Genomic DNA, 18,259 nt, shown 5'->3' on the forward strand with positions numbered 1-18,259 from the left:
TGGACTCCAAGAAAAGTATTTTGTACACAGTCAGGATTGACTATGGTTAAAATAAATTTAATTGAGAAAATGAATTTTAAAAGTGAGCGGGCACAAAACTTGAATTTGATTTTTCTCTCTCTTAAGAGGACAAGATTTCTTAAAATGTTGAACTGTCTTTGAGAACAGATTTCAAGTTTCTTTACCTTTTAAGTGATCTGTTCTGTATTTGCCTTTGAAATCTTTTATTGTTACTTTTGCTAAGTGAATATTGTTTCAGAGTGACCTGTGATTGTCTGTGACTGAGTGTTCTAAACCCTTTTGGATTTGGGGTTTTTCTTTTGACAATACTTTCCAAACCAAATTCTGATGAAGTCCTTTTGATATCTAGCTAACTCTGGGGTGCTTCAAAGGGCCCCTGAAACATCCCAAAGAGAGGTTTTAAAGATTATTATTATTATTATTATTATTGTGGTTCGTGGGCCTCTCACTGCTGTGGCCTCTCCCGTTGCGGAGCACAGGCTCCAGACGCGCAGGCTCCGCGGCATGTGGGATCCTCCCGGACCGGGGCACAAACCCGTGTCCGCTGCATCGGCAGGAGGACTCTCAAGCACTGCGCCCCCAGGGAAGCCCCCAAAGAGAGATTTTAAACTAATTAGGTTCATTTGGTATGTTAAATTACATGAGAAGTATTGTCAAATGAGTAATAAATGTTCTTATGTTATAGTGTATGGTAAATGTTACTAATATAGATATTCTAGAAAGTATATGGACTTGCTAAAATTCTGATATGTCCTGGTAAAATGTTATCAGTCATAATTCTAGTTATTATCTACAAATGTTGTATGTCACAGCAGTAACTAAGTTTCTATGTCAGTTGCATTGCAGTTAGATTTAAATGTGCCTTCTTAAGTCTTTTGTCATTGTAGACAGTTATGTTTTTATTCTGATGCCTTTGCAAAAATGCTTCCTCTTCTAGAAGATTTATAAAAAGGACTTTTGGATAAATACAAGTTTCTGACTTTCAGACCATAATGCTGAACTGAGTAATAAATTATAGAATCCAAATTTGAAGCCTAATGGCTTCATAAACTGTTAACAAAAAGAGTTAGTTACAGAAGACTGAGTGAACTGGTGAATACGGTTATAGTTTTTATGGTTTCTATCTGAAAAATTACTGGTTTAAATCTGTGTTTTCCAGGTATAAGGAAACTTTTCCCTTAAACTAATTATGACTTACAGTAATTTGGTAAATTATACCTCTGTAAGCAGAATTGAAACATTTATCTTTTTTCTCTATCTGCTCCCTCTAGAGATTGTAAACTCTGGTTCCCAGCAGCTTTAAATTAAAAAAGTTACAGAAAGCTCAAGGTATTTGTGGGACCTTAAAAAAGGAGGAATTCACCTAGATCTGTTAGATAAAATCTGTGATAATCCCTTGGTGTGATTTTCCTAGCTCTGAGAGGTCTTCTGACAGTTCAGTCTGAGACTCCATATAAAAGTTTCAGCAAAGCAAAAAGCCTATATGATCAAGTATAGTTATATAAATTATCAGGCCAAGGTTTTGAGACCAGAATTATTTTCGCAAACAAGTTAGTCTTAATTTGGTTATATTTGGTAGAAATGAGGGTAACTTCAGAAAGAAAAGATGTTTCAATGAATGTTAAATCCCAGTCTTGTTAGTGGAGGTCTTTATTTGCTAAGACTCACTTCCTGGATAATTCCTTGCTGTTATGTTATATGGATGTAAAGTTTACTTGAATTATTAAAAGGACACTCTAAGTTGTTTCTGAAACTTATCTCAGTAATCTGTCTTTAGATGAAGATCAGATGCCCCACAACCTCCAACCAGGGGATTATGCATACTGGAAAAGACATAATTTAGAGGACTATCTCCAACTTAGATGGAAGTACCCTTATCAGGTACTCTTTTCTATCTTATGCACAGGGAAACTGAAGGGAATTGACTCTTGAATTAATTTCCAATTACAAAGGGCCCCTGAACGGGACTAATCTATAGAGAGGACTGCTGACCTCAAACTTGAATTAAAATGATTCTCAAACAGAGGAAACTACACTCACTCCAGGATGAAGAGAAGATGACATCAGAGGCAGACAGCTAGCCCACGATGCTGGACCTGACTTGTATGACCATTTATAATGTTTTCTTGATTTCTTGGACCTTTGCATGTAAATCAAATGTTTTCTTATCATGGACACGATCCTCTATGCTGGTTTTAAAAATCAATCAAATTGTTGGGTTTGTGGCCAATTACCTGTGTCTACTACTGCTGGATTACCTTGGTGGATTTCTCCACTCCAAGGTTCTAATTAGATGGCCCTTAGGACATTTATTTTAGAAGAAATAGGCCTGTTCAGACTACTCTTGATGTTACTAGATGGGATCCCCTCACCTAGCCAATTAACAACACCCACTCTGACCCTGGCCATCAAAAGAACTTTTCTTCTAAAGTAACTCAAGCTCAGTCAGAGCAACAGCAAAATTTCAGCCAAGGAATAAAACCTCCCACAATTAGGGGATGGATTTATGTGGTTAACACCAGGCTATAGTCATTTGAGTTTTAAGCCCTCCCCCACCCTTATCTTAGGAACAATGAAATTATACTAAGGATAACCAGCCTACTAACAGTAGGAAATTGGGCTGGGAGCCTTATGGACAGTGCCAATGTGTCATTTCCCTGAAAGATAAGGTCTGGAACAGAACAGACTAAGTCAGATGACCTGAGGATATACTGGGCTACATCTAATGGAAGTTCTTGGCTTAATTCTCACTTGTGACTTTAATAATGCTGCTACCCATCTTATTTGTATTTTGCCTGTTTTATAAGATTGTTGTTTTTTGCATTACTAAGTGTGTGACTGAGCCTGTGACAAAAATATGTGTTGGAGTCCAGCTCCAACGAGTCCAGGAGTACCTGAGGGAGGAACAGCCTCAGCGACGGAGAAAGGAGACTGACACTGTCTCTGGAGTCAGGCAGATAATAGCATACTTTATTGTTATTCAGCAAGCTTATATATTTTTGCTTTACATAATCAAAACATAATTATCATAATATAGTCTAGCCTTAGGCCTCAAACCCTTGACCACAAGATTTCCTCAAAAGATTACCTTAGAATTGTCTATAGTTCCTAGATGTGCTATCAAGATATTTCCCCAAGTTCTCATTAGTTGCAGGTTATTTTCTAGTAGTTAAACCAAGCTATTATGTAAGTCTTTATTACAGAAGGGCAATCTTCGTGTTCTTTCTGCATGGGCAAGTTTTTTAAATAGTACCTTAAAAATATTTACAATATATCCTACAGTTCCTGTGTTCCTGACTTCACTCATAGCACTCACAATACCTCCTACACTCCTGTTTATCATCCAGATATTAACCTTTCTTTATAGTGGACCCATATGAAACCAAAGTCATCAACAACCCCTTCGTAGGGCCACAGTTGTTCAATTGCGGGTGTTTTCCATAGGAACATCCCTATATTTCCAGATTGTGTATAGCATTCCAAGTTTCCTGGGGCTGGAATAGGTACTTTCCATTTTGTGATAATAATAGTAGGGGGGGTAGTAGTTTTTCTCATTTTCCTAACCCTGGGCACAAATCCCCCTTGTGCTGTTTCCATATATAAGCTTAACACAACCAAACAAATCAATAGAGATGTAGTCTACCGTCCTGGCACAGTACTGCTTTGCAGTCCTGTCTTTGATTGCATCATGACTTTGTCATGGCGCAGGGACTCCAAGATGGCTTCCAACAAATTAGTTTTATATGAGATCAATGATTGTTAATACTGTGATTCTAGATAGGGGAAGATATAACAAGACGGAATTTTCCTGGAGCATAACAGACTAGTAAGACAGGTGGTCCAGAGTCCTTAGTTATTATTAAAAGACCTAGTCCAGTAATAGCACATTGGGTGGCCTATCAGCAAAATCTTTGCTAGGAATGAGGCTTCCTATCACTGTGGGACAATATGGTCATGAAATGTCTCTCAAAGCATGGTTGTATTTATGACCATGAGGGGACCCCGTCAGCTAAAACCTGGCACTTGCCATCTACCTCTACAAGGATTGAATCATGTGCTCTGCAACTGCTGACCTTCCCCACCCCCTGAAAGGAGTTCAGGGTGGAGAGCTGAAATGAGGCCCTCTGTGCTCTGGGAAAAACAGGTAGAACTGGTCTTCAGATAGTTAGATATTTTCAGGAGCTGATTTAATGAGCCCAATTCTTGTATCTCCTCGTATCTAGAAAAACACTAAAATTCTTCATGGTGACAACTGTTCCTCGTGACTAGCAGAAGCCTTCTGCAAAAAAAAAAAAAAAAAAAGTGCTTGATTGCATGTACTCCCCCTACACCAAAATCACATATATACTGACCTTCCCCCCTATCTCTTTGTAGCAGTTTCTTAGAATTATCTGAAATGCTGTCTCCCAGGCCAGAGTCCTCATTTTGCCCCAAATAAAACTTGACTCACAACTCTCATGTTCTGCACTTTTATTAAGTTGACATTATTATTGGGATTATTATTATTATTACCAGTTAATTCATTACTAGTGCTGACCTCCTTTTTAAGTACTTTGTTATGTTTACTCATTCAATCCTATGCACTGTTAAGAAAGTTAAAATGGAAATAATCTTGTTCAGGCTTTGCAGGCAATACTAGGCCTCTGACCAATGTGTGATATTGCCTGGACTACATGCTTGCTCATAAGCCCTCAAAGCAAGTCTGGCAGCACTTAAGATAAAGAAAGGGAGTGCGTCTTGGAATTTCTTGAGCCCTGAGAACCTGGCCAGTTCCCCAGGGTCTGGAAAATATTGTGAGTCACAAGGTAAAGCAAACAGCATTCTTTTTTTTTTCGCTCTGCAGCATGTGGGATCTTCCCGGACCAGGGCACGAACCTGTGTCCCCTGCATCGGCAGGCGGACTCTCAACCACTGCGCCACCAGGGAAGCCCGCAAACAGCATTCTTGAAGAGACCCAGAGCTGCATATTTGCATGTAAACTGATGATATCAGTTTGCAACCTGGTATTATAAGGGGGACTCCCCTAAACTGCAATTTGAAGTCTCACCCATGGAGTGAACGCGCTGCTTGGGACCTTTCCCAGTTGGGACTCCAGATTGCTGTTTCTGGGACTTCCTAGCACTGTTTGAGTCTAGATGTAGATGTCAGCCCAATTTGGTGATGTAAATGATTTAACTTCTCTCTCTCATTTATATTTCTTTCTTTTTTTGATGATTTCTTATTAAAATTGAGCTAAAACTGTTCATTTGTGTGATGAGTAGTGTTTTTTGTTAACAAATCCTTTGAGGCTAAAACGAAAGTAAAACTTTTGGCGAAACACACCCTTCACATATTTACACTTCACAGCCTCCCAGAAAGCTAGGTTATGCTGTTCTTGTTATTTTACTGCTAATCACTCCTTAGTAATGTCTGCTTCTGTACTTTATACACAAGTGGTTTATATACACTTACTATTTGGATCCTTATATACCTTCACATATTTAGTCTTCTCAGCATCCCAAGTAAGATTTGTTGTTGCATTTTTAGTATTATTAATAATTATTATTACTAGTAAATTCTTTCCTAATATCAACCACTCTTCTAAGTACATTAAATACACTTACTCATTGAATCTTTATATGCCTTAACATAGTTAGTCTTTTTAGTGTAGTCTGATGTCAGGGAGCCTGATTCCTCCAGCTCCATTTTTCTTTCTCAAGATTGCTTTGGGAATTCGGGGTTCTAATGGATAAAGAAGATGTGGCCCATGTATACAATGGAATATTGCTCAGCCATAAAAAGAAACAAAACTGAGTTATTTGTAGTGAAGTGGATGGACATAGGATCTGTCATACAGAGTGAAGTAAGTCAGAAAGGGAAAAACAAATACCATATGCTGACACATATATATGAAATTAAAAAAGAAAAAAAAGGTTCTGATGAACCTAGGGGCTGGACAGAAATAAAGACGCAGATGTAGAGAATGGACTTGAGGACACGGAAAGGGGGGGAAGAGTAAGCTGGGACAAAGGGAAAGGGTGGCATGGACACATATACACGACCAAATGTAAAATAGATAGCTAGTGGGAAGCAGCCACATGGCACAGGGAGATCAGCTTAGTGCTTTGTGACCACCTAGAAGGGTGAGATAGGGAGGGTGGGAGGGAGGGAGACGCAAGAAGGAGGGGATATGGGGATATATGTATATGTATAGCTGATTCACTTTGTTATACAGCAGACAGTAACCCACCATTGTAAAGCAATTATACTCCAATAGAGATGTTAAAAAACAAAACAAAACATAGATAGTCTTAACAGTCTCAGTCATCCCAGTGAGGTAGATTTTTTTGTTATTTTATAATTATTTGTATTATTATTACTCATTTGTTCTTTACTAATACACGACCACTGCTCTAAGTAATTTATTTACATTTACACACTGAATCCTTATACACCTGAACTTACGTAGTCTTCATAGCATCCAAGTGAGGTAGCTTTTTTTGTTTTTATGGTTTATTTTTATTATTAATAATAATAACTTAATAACATATTGAGTCTTCCTAACAACCCACTGAGGTAGATGGTTTTTGCCATTGTTTTTCTTTTCTTCTTTTTTAATATCTTTGTTGGAGTATAGTTGCTTTAAAATGTTGTGTTAGTTTCTGCTGTTTAACAAAGTGAATCAGCTATATATATACATATATCCCCATATCCCCTCCATCTTGTGTCTCCCTCCCACCCTCCCTATTCCACCCCTCTAGTTGGTCACAAAGCACCGAGCTGTTCTCCCTGTGTGATACAACATGTCCTCAAGTCTATTATCCACATCTGTGTCTTTATTTCTGTCTTGCCCCTAGGTTCATCAGAAACTTTTTTTTTTTTTAAGATTCCATATATACATGTTAGCATATGGTAATTGTTTTCTCTTTCTGAATTACTTCACTCTGTATGACAGACTATAGCTCTATCTACCCCACTACAAATAACTCAATTTCGTTTCGTTTTATGGCTGAGTAATATTCCATTATATATAAGTGCTGCATCTTCTTTACCCATTCCTGTTGATGAAAACTTAGGTTTCTTCCATGTCCTGGCTATTATAAATAGTGCTGCGATGAACATTGTGGTACATGACTCTTTTTGAGTTATGGATTTCTCAGGGTATATGCCCAGCAGTGGGATTGCTGGGTCATATGGTAGTTCTATTTGTAGTTTTTTAAGGAACCTCCATACTGTTCTCCATAGTGAGAGAACTATGGAGAATATGGGGTCTCCTTTCCGCAGGCTGCAGGTTCGTCGTTCCCGTTGTTTTTGGTGTCTGTCCCTGTGGGTAAGTTTGTTTCAGTGGCTTGTGTAGGCATTTTGGTGGAGGGGACTGGTGCCTGTGTTCAGGTGGGTGGGGCTGGATCTTGTCTTTCTTGTGGGTAGGGCTGCATCCTGTGGCGTGTTTTAGGGTGTCTGTGAACTTAGTATGATTTTAGGCAGGCTCTCTGCTAATGACTGGGGTTGTGTTCCTGTCTTGCTAGTTGTTTGTCATGGGGCATCCATCACTGGAGCTTTTTGGCCATTGGGTGGAGCTGGGTCTTAACGTTGAGATGGAGATCTGTGGGAGAGCTCTTGCCAATTGATATTATTTAGGGCTGGGAAGTCTCTGGTGGTCCAATGTCCTGAACTCAGCTCTCCCACCTCAGAGGCTCAGGCCTGACACCTGGCCAGAGCCCCAAGACGCTGTCAGCCTCACGGCTCAGAGGAAAAGTGGGAAAAAAGGAAAGAAAAAATGATAATAAATAAATAAATTAAATAATTAAAATATTAAAATTAAAGAGTAATTAAAAGAAGAAGGAGAGAGCAACAAAACAAATTCACCAATGATAACAAGCACTAAAATCTATACTAAGTTAAACATAAAAATCAGGAACAAGTCAGTCGCAGACAGCAAACCCCAAGTCTACCGTTGTTCCTAAAGTCCACCTCCTCAATTTGGGATGATTTTTTGTCTCTTCAGATATTCCACAGATGCAGGGTACCTCAAGTTGATTGTGGGGATTTAGTCCGCTGCTCCTGAGGCTGCCTGGAGAAATTTCCCTTTCTCTTCTTTGTTCTCACAGCTCCTGGGGTTCAGCTTTGGTTTTGGCCCCACTTCTGTGTGTAGGTTGCCCTCAGGCTTCTGTTCCTATCCAGAAAGGATGGAGTTAAAGCGGTGGCTGATTAGGGGGCTCTGGCTCATTCAGGCTGGGGGGAGGGTGGGGTAGAGTAGACATAATTGGAATGCGGGACGAGCCTGCGGCAGTGGAGGTTGTGGTGTCTTTGCACCAGCCTGAGGCACGCCGTGTGTTCTCCCGGGGAAGTTGTCTCTGGATCACGGGACCCTGGCAGTGGTGGTCTGCACATGCTCCCGGGAGAGGAGGTGTGGATAGTGACCTGTACTAGGACACAGGCTTCTTGGTGGCTGCAGCAGCAACCTTAGTGTCTCATGCCCGTCTCTGGCGTCCGCGCTGGTAGCCGCAGCACGCACCCATCTCTCGAGCTGGTTTAGGCAGTGCTCTGCCTTCTGTGGGCAGACAGGGAAGGAATCCCCTCTCCTCGCACACCTTGAAACAATGGTCTCTTGGCCCTTAGGGCTGGACTCTTAGATCCAGACTTTTTCCCAGACTCCCTCATGGCTAGCTGTGATGCACTATCTCCCTTCAGGCTTTGTTCACGCAGCCAACCCCAGTCCTCTGCCTGGGATCTGACCTCTAAAGCCCGAGCCTCAGCTCCCAGCCACCATCCACCCTGGTGGGTGAGCAGACAAGCCTCTCAGGCTGGTGAGTGCTGGTCGGCACCAATCCCCTGTGCCGGAATCTCTCCACTTTGCCCTCTACAACCCTGTTGTTGTATTCTCCTCCGAGGTTCCGAAGCTTCCCCCATCTCCGCCAGTGAAGGGCTTCCTAGTGTGTGGAAACTTTTCCTCCTTCACTGCTCCCTCCCCGTGGCGTAGGTCCCATCCCTATTCTTTTTTCTCTGTTTTTCCTTTTTTCTTTTGCCCTACCCAAGTACATGGGGAGTTTCTTGCCTTTTGGGAAGTCTGAGGTCTTCTGCCAGCGTCCAGTAGGTGTTCTGTAGGAGTTGTTCCCCGTGTCGATGTAGTTTTGATGTATTTGTGGGGAGGAAGGTGATCTCCACATCTCACTCCTCCACCATCTTGGAGACCCACCTCCACTGTCTTTCTTACAATTATCAATATTAATACTTAGTTCTTGTAAATGTCGACCTTGTCCTAGGTACTTTATATAATTTACTGTTTGAACCTTTGTACACCTTAAGTTATGTAGCCTTTACACTATCCCAGAGAGGTAAGTTTTTCTTTTGTTTTTGTTGTTGTCATTTTATTATTATTAATACTAGCTTGTTCTTTGATAACGCCAGCCTCCATCTAATCACTTTATATACACTTCCTCATTAAATCCTCGTATACCTTAACTTATTTAGCCTCTGGAGCATCCCAGTGATGTGGTTTTTTTTCTTCCTTTTGTTATTATTATTATACCATTTTCATTAAAATTATTACCAGTTAGTCCTTTAGTAAACCTGAACTCTGACTTGATATGCTATAAACATTTAATCATTGAATTATACACCTTAACTTATTTAGACTTTACAGTATCCCAGTGACGTAGGTTTTGTTTGTTTTTATTTATCACTATTATTGTTATTATTACTAGTTATTTTTAATAATGTCGATCTCTGTTCTATGTACTTTATGTAAATTTACTCATTGAATTTAGGTACTTTAATTTATTTAGTCTTCACGGCCTAGGGTTAAGGTAGTTTCCTTTTTGTTTTTTCATATTATTAATCGCAATCATTATTACTAGTTAGTTCCTTAGTAAGGTAGACGACTTCTATGTATGTTACATGCACTTACTCATTGAGCCCTTATCCACGTAAACTTTTTAATCTTCAAAGTATCCCACTGAGGTAGGTTTTGTTGTTGTTATATTATTATTATTGTTACTGGGGAATTCTTTATTAATGCTGATCTCTATTCTAAGTACTTAGTATACATTTATTCATTGACTCCTATACACTTTAAAATATTTTGTTTTCACAGATTCCAGTTAGGAAGGTTTTGCTATTGTTCTTCTTTCTTCTTATTAATAATGAAAACTAATATTACCAGTCAGTTCTTTACTGATGCCAACCTCTGTTCTAAGTACTTATATAGATGGACTCATTCAATCACTCTTATACACCTTAGCTTATTTACTCTTCACAGCATCCCAGTGAAGTAGAGTTTGTTGTTTTTTATTATTTTTGTTTTATTATTTTTATTGCCAGTTGGTTTTTATTAGTGCTGACCTCTGTTGAAAGTGCTGTGCATACATTTACTCATTCAGCCCTATACACCTTACTTAGTTGTCACAGATCTCACACAGTAGGTTTTATTGTTATTTTATTGTTATCAGTAATAATTTGTTATTATTCTTTATAGTTAGCTCTTTATTACTTTCATATATTTACGGTTTGAATCCTATAAACCTTAACTTATTTAGTCTTTACAGTATGCCAGTGAGGTAGGTTTTGATGTTGTTTTTTTTGTTGTTTTTTTTTGCGGTATGCGGGCCTCTCACTGCTGCGGCCTCTCCCGTTGTGGAGCACAGGCTCCGGATGCACAGGCTCTGGACACGCAGGCTCAGCGGCCATGGCCCACGGGCCCAGCCGCTCCATGGCACGTGGGATCCTCCCGGACCGGGGCACGAACCCACGTCCGCTGCATCGGCAGGCGGACTCCCAACGACTGCGCCACCAGGGAAGCCTTGATGTTGTTATTTTATTATTATTTTTATATATATATATATATATATATATGTTAGCTCTTTAGAAAATTGACATCTGTTCTAGTACTTTATAAATACTTATTCATTCATTTCTATATGCATTAATTTAGTTAGTTTTTTTTTTAATTAATGCTTGTCTTTAACTACTTCAATACATTTATCAAATTCTATAATCCTGGAATGCTATAGTCTTTAATCTTTACAAAATACCATTGAGGTATGTTTTGTTGTTATAATTGTTGTTGTTGTTGTCGTTATTACCACTTTGTTCTTTACTAATGCCAGACTCTGTTGTAAGCCCTTTGGGTACATTTACCTATTGAATCCTACACACCTTAACTAATTTAGTCTCCACAGCATCCCAGATAGGTAGATTTTGTTTTGTTTTGTTTTTGGTTATATTATTATTATTGTTTACTATTACTAGTTAGTTCTTTACTAATGCTGACCTCTTTTCTAAGTAGTTTGATATATTAACTCATTCAGTCCTATACACTTTAACATATTCAATGAGTGAGGTAGGTATTATGTTATTTGTATTTTTATTATTAATAGTCCTTATTATTATTACTTGTCTTTTTACTAATGCCATCCTCTTTTCTAAGTTCTTTAGACACGTTTATTCATTCAGTCCCTATATGCCTTAACTTACTAAATCTTTCATAGTATCCCAATGATATATTTTTGTTTGTTTTCATTATGTATTATTATTATTGTTGTTGTTACTAGTTAGTGTTTTATTAATGCCAAGCTCTGTTCTACGTACTTCAATACACTTATTCATTGACTCCTCTACACACTCACGTAGACTTCACAGCACCCATGTAGTAGGTTTTCTTTGTTTATCATCATCATGATTTCATTACAACTTAGCCTTTGCTAATCTTGACCTCTGTTCTTACTACTTTATATACATTTATGCATTGAATCCTACTCATCTTAATTTCTTTAGTGTTCACAGCATACCACTGAAGTATGTTTTGTTGTTATCTTAGTACTATTATTATTATTACTATTGCTATTGTTATTATTGGTTAGTTCTCTACCAATGCTGACCTCTGTTCTTAGTACATTGTGTACCTTTACTCATCGCACCCTGTACACCTGAACTTATTTAATCTTCACAGCATCCCAGTGGTATCATTGTTTTTTAAGTATTACTATTAGTTAGTTCTTTAAAAATCTGAGCCTCTAGCCTCTAGCTTTGAATCATATATACTTTAATGTATTTAGTTTTCCCAGCGTCCCACTGAAGTAGGTTTGGTTGTTTTTAGTTATTATTAATTTTTGCAATTATTACTAATTACTTCTTTACTAATGCCATCCTCTGTTCTAAGTACTTTGCATATTTACTCCTTGAATCTTATATACCTTTACTTATTTAGTCTCATAGCATCCCAGTGAGGAGGTTTTGTTGTTGTTATCATTATTATTATCATTATCACTGTCATCGTCACCATTACTATTAATAGTACTCTAATAATGTCGACCTCTAAGTATGTTAAATATATTTACTCTACATCTTTATGCCCCTTAGTTTCTTCAGTCTTCACAGCACCTCAGTGAAGTAGGAGATTTTTTGTTCTTTTTATTTTTGGTTATCATTTTTACTATTTAGTTCTTTGCCAATGCCTACATCTGTTCTAAGTACTTGAAATACATTTACTCCTTGAAGCCTATACATCTTTAAGTAATTTAGTCCTCTCTGTATCCCACTGAGGTAGGTTGTCACTGATATTTTGTTATTATTACTATCATCAGTTGTTAGTTTGTTACCAGTGCTTACCTCTGTTCTAAGAACTATGTGTATTTTCACTCCCAGCATACTATATACCTTCACTTATTTAGTCTTCATAGTATCTCAGCGGGTGTGTTTTGTTCTTGTTATTTTGTTATCATTATTATCATTACCAACTAGTTTTTTAATAATCTTTAGTTTTGTTTTTAATACTTTATATACTTTTACTCACTGAACCAGCATACACCTTCACTTATAGAGTCTTCCCTGCAGCCCAATGGGGTTGGCTTTGTTTTTGTAGCTGTTCTTTTATTTTTGTTTATTATTCTTATTATTACCATTAATTTTTATTATTACTGCTACCTAAAGGTGAAGGAACTGAGGGCCAGACATGTAAAGGAAATAGTTCAATGTCAGGTCTGGTAAATGGCAAAGAAAGGAGTCAGATCCAGGTTGCATCTGGAGGCCATGCTATTACTTCATACCATTAAATGTTTTTTTAAATGTTGGCATTTTAAAATATGGCAAATATTCATTATAAATATAAGAATACTTCTTATCAATACTTGCTAAAACAAACACTTGCAAAAAATATGCAAAAGCATCCGTTTATTTCCTAGGTATATTCTCGGAAGATATTCATGTAAATACTCTCTCATGGACAGGTATACAAATGTACTAAGGATGTCATATCTGTAATGACTAAAACCAGAAGTTTTTATGGACATTACATGTCCATAAAAATAAAATAAAATGAAATATACACAGTAATTTCTAAAGCAAACCAACTGAATGTGACCGACATTATATTAAACAAAAGAAACTAGACATAATATTTTATATTTTCATTTATTTGAGGTTCAAGAAAGGGAAAAATAACCTATTTTGATGAAGGTCATAGTGGAGGTTATTTCTGAACACGTGGAAAGAGAGGTGTTAAACATAAAGCACAAATACGTAAAAATGTATGTAAAATATTTTAAAATACAAGGTAGTTTAGGCAGTTGTTTAAAAGGTTATTACAACGTACAGTTCTCATTTGGGCTGCATGAATCTCCGATTAAGAAATACTGTTTCTGGAACAAGTCAGTCTTTGAAGATAACTCCCTTTTTACCCTGAACTTTCTTTCAAAAACCTGACATTTCATTCTAATACATACTATTTTCGTGTTTTGAGTTTTATTGTTTGAGGTATTTTTTAAAGGTTTGGAATATATGTATTGGAAAGTTGACTTTGATATATATCATATGATGTGATACGTATTGACCATCGGCTTATTTTTATTCCAAAAAGTGATGCTTTTCTTTGCAAACTGCCAGGTTTTCTACTTTAGCCTGTATGCAAATTTTATAATGCCTTTGACTTATATTTTCACTGACATCTCATCAGGTTAACCAGACGGGGGGCTCCCTCCTCCCATCGCCCACCTCACCGCCATAATCTGAATGGTTCATATCCTCGACATGATACCTCTCTCTCTCCCCCTCTTTCTCCCCCCTCTCCCTCCCTCTCTCTCTCTCCCTCTCCTTCTCTCTCCCTCCTTCCCTCGCTCTCTCCCTCTCTCTTCCTTGCAGGAACGTAATAGTTAAGCGGCAATAGAAACAAGTACCTTGCCATTGTTAAAAGAAAAACTTCGGAAAAGAGGCGAAACCGTGAGTCCCATAGGAGCTAACTAAAGATTTCTTTTTACCCGATAGACGTTATAATTGGTTCAAAATAGAGGTCGAAGCGTGCAGAGTTGGTGCGGACTGAAGGAATTGAGTTGCAAATGGCAGCGAAACTGGTTTTTCCACAACGGGAATAGGACCCAACATAAACTGTCAAAAAAGATAGAATGTACATATGTATTCACTAATTAGGGAGTGGTTTAGGAGTTAGGAAGATTTCCATCGAAGTGCGACATTTTTTCCCTATACCATAAATCCGTGAGTGTTTCTCGAAGCACTATAGTTTTGAGTTACAGTATTTAAAATAAAGAGTGAGAATTCTATTGTCTATGCTGACGATTACCGGACTACTATCATATACGAACACCTATCTAATGGCCAATCTCGGGAACAACTAAAATTAGATATGAAAATATTTCCACCGATAGGAAAAACAGATGGCCTTTGAATTCAAGCAGTTTCAGTGCTGTTAAGATACTTTCTTAATAGTTAGTATTCTTTCAAGCAGTCATAAACAAAGGTTCAGTCATATTGTAAGGTCCTAATTCTTTATATGTTAAACATGTTTATGTGACTTATTTTGAAATTAAGTCACAGGTGAAATAATAGTAAAATTGAGATGAATAGGGCCTTTGATAGCGAGAGTAAGGAAACCAGCATCGAAAATAAACGTGAGAAAGTTCGGGCTCTGAACTATAGTAAAAGGGGACGTCCGCAGGTCTGCGTAGCCTGTGTTACCCTATTGTGGCGCAGGCTTGTCCAGCTGCTGCGATGCTCCTGTGGCAGGAGTGAGCTGCTTATGTTCGTGGGCTGTGAGTGGCTTAACCGGCTTTCCATTCGTGAACGTGTGGCCTTGGCGCAACCGTCCTTGGATGGGAAGGGGTACAACGTCTCCTCTATGTGCATTCGGCTGCACAGTACTGAAGAGTCTGCGGGAAGCGATTTCTGTGGCCTCTTTGGTCTTCCGACGAGGTCGATATTTATAGCCCGGGTATTTGTCTCGGTGCATGGCTCGTAGTCTCTGTGCCTCCTCGAAGAATGGCTGCTTTTCGGCTTCTGTAAGCATTTTCCAGTCGTATCCCAGGCGCTTACTGATCTCTGAGTTTTGCATTTGGGGATTCTCTAGAGCCACCTTTCGCCTTTGATCACGAGACCACACAATGAAAGCGTTCATGGGTCGCTTGACGCGGTCCTGGCCGCTCTCTCTACAATTTCCTCCGGTTTCACACCGATCATTCGCGCTACCGTTGTCCGTCCACAGTAGGGAATGTGCTTTCCCAAAGTCGAGGATATTTCGTTGCTGTACCGCTGGGCTGTAATCCTCACCGTTCACAGTTCTGAACATGGCACAAGCGTATGATTGCACCGTTTAAAAAGGGTGAGGAATCAAAATTCGAAGGTGCAAGTATTACGAAAATTATCTTGCTATTCAAGGGTTATTTCTACTAGGGACTGACTGACTACAGCTTTTGCAGTGAAATACGTACCTCTCCGCCCCCAACACCTCCCCTCAATACCGCCCCCGGCCCTCAGCCAAAGCCCGCCCAGCCAACCTACCTATTCTCAAGGGAAACTATTTAATACGATTGTAACGCTCTGCTTTCTGCTTTGTTTATATCTAATCAAAACCGCTGAAGGTGCTAAAACACCTGCTTTAAAATACAAACTTTGTCATTATAAAGCTATTTTATTATCCCCTTAATGCAAAGGATGAAGGTGCAGCAGAGATACTAATGAATTTTTTATCGTTATGAATGTAAGTGAGTATTATCTTAAACACAAAGCTTAAAGACAACCTGAACCTGTTAGCCATTAGAACACACAGGATACTGAATTCACGCTAATCATGATCCTTGTTTCTTCGCTTCTACCTAAAGTACAATTGAAAATTCTATATCAGTATTCCAGTGGCAAGTAACTCGGAATTCTATTATCTATGCTGACGATGATCGGAATGCTAATATATACTAAAACCTATTTAATAGGCAATCTTAGAAACAATTAAATATAAAAAATGTTCCATTGAAGAAAAACAAATGACCTTGGAACCCAAGCAGTTCCGTCGTGTTAATGTAACACTTAAAAGGGACTGGGTTTTTGTTTTGGCGGGGGTGGGGGGGTGGGGGGGTGGGGTGTGGTTTGAGAGGGTAGGCTATACAGAAGTATACTTGTCATTCTCTACTGCACTTTTACATAACGGATGATCAAAACTAAACAAAACAAAAAAGAACAATGTTTTAGAAATCTAAGTTTCTAAATTATAGCTATCAATTTGTCGTCGTCTTTTATATTCTAGGTCAAACCTAGGACAAAATTTAAAAGTCATACTTTACAAAGTGAAATAAGTGAATACCTGTTCCAAATAAATCCTTAAGGCAAAATTGGGAGTTTTGATAAAATATTTGCATGTAATAAAATAGGAGAAATCTTCCCCGACACAAGTTTTAAAACTGTATTTGGAAAATGGGAGTAAAAATTATAGACTGCACAGGACATAACCTATGAAAAATTAAAATAAAAAAAACTCACTGAGACTGCCAAAGAGTGATGCCAAAATTCCTAAGAAAATAAAACTTAAATGATCCCTGCATTACATGCAAAAAATCTGCATAACCAAATGTGATTTAAGCAATAAGACATCTGATACAATGAATAATAGAAACTCCAAACAAAAATTAACTTAACCAAAAGACATATCTAAATCCCATAATCTGTATCCTGTCATCAAAGTTTAGTATTCAAGATCAAAATAAAATGTGAAAATATTGTTACCTGGTCCAATTTGAAACAGGCATCTTACTACAGAATCAAATGTTTAAATTGCACTCATACTCAAAAGCAGATTTTGTAAAGTTGGAAATTGTTTAACATGTGAGAAAAGAATATATACCATTTCAAAATTGAAATTAAAAAGCAAAGAGGGATACATTCTGCAATGTGGAGGAACCTTGAAAACATCAACCTTTGTGAAAAAAAGGCAGACACCAGAGGCCAGATACTGGAATATTCCATTTATATGAAATCCCCAGAGGAGGCAAATGCAGAGACAGGAACCAAATTAGTGATGGTTGCCCAGGACTCAATAAGAGGGAGCGGGCATGGAGAGTAACTCTTACCAGGTGCAGGGTTTCCTTCTGGAGTGATGAAATATTCTGGAACTAGATACAGGTGACAGTTGCACAGCATTATGAATGTACTTAAGTACTGAATTGTACCATTTAAATGATTAAAATGAACGTTATGTATATTTAGCCACAATGAAAAAGAAGAAAAATAGGACCTCACAGGTATGAATATAATTACATAAAGGGTTGGGGAAGAGTTTTTTGGAGGAACGGTGGCAAGAATATTTAAATTTAAAAAAAGAGATTTCAGTGCTTTTAGACCTCCAGCTCCTAGAACAGGGCCCGGCATGTATTAGGTTCTTGAAATATTTCCTCAATGCTTCAATTAACAAAAGGAGTGAAAATAGCTCCAAGCTTGGAGAAGGAAAGAGAACTGGTAATCCACTTAAAAAAAAAAAAAAAAAAACAAGAGTCTCTAAAGTAATGATTTTTCGTGCAAGAATGGAGGAAAGAGGATGGAGAGAGAGAGGCATGGTCCACCTCGGTAATATGATATCATGTTTGTTTCTTTGAGTGCATTTTTAATGTTTCACCTCATTTTGATCTCAGAAGCAAGGCTGATACTCACTCGCTATGCCCAGGTACAATATTTAACAGTCCTTACAATATTGTGCCTTTATGCCAGAGAGTGAAAACATGCTCCCCTGAACTCTTGGGTAGCTGGGATACCACCCGCATTCCCCATATTCATTAAAGAAAAGTTTAAGGCACTATTGTGTTAAATGACTACCACCTTTCCTATTCATTCCTGACTATGTCTCAACAGTTAAATATGTTTTCCTCAATCAGACCCAGAAGCTAAGTGGTAGGAAGTGATATGGTCCTGCCAATATTAAATCCAAACAGGATTTACTAAGAACAAAGTTCACAAAACAAACAAACAAACTCATTTTATCTTTTGGCGGGAT

General features: G+C 38.2%; 1 protein-coding gene across 1 annotated transcript; it reads right to left on the reverse strand.

Moving 5' to 3' along the window:
• Positions 1 to 14,919: 14,919 nt before the first annotated feature.
• LOC132594638 (sex-determining region Y protein) lies at positions 14,920 to 15,571 on the reverse strand. The gene is given in 2 exon segments (XM_060293106.2): positions 14,920 to 15,183; positions 15,185 to 15,571. Coding segments are annotated over 2 exon segments (651 nt in total).
• Between the last annotated feature and the right edge of the window lie 2,688 nt (positions 15,572 to 18,259).

The sequence above is a fragment of the Globicephala melas genome, chromosome Y, assembly GCF_963455315.2.
Source record: "Globicephala melas chromosome Y, mGloMel1.2, whole genome shotgun sequence".
NCBI classification, from domain to species: Eukaryota; Metazoa; Chordata; class Mammalia; order Artiodactyla; family Delphinidae; genus Globicephala; species Globicephala melas.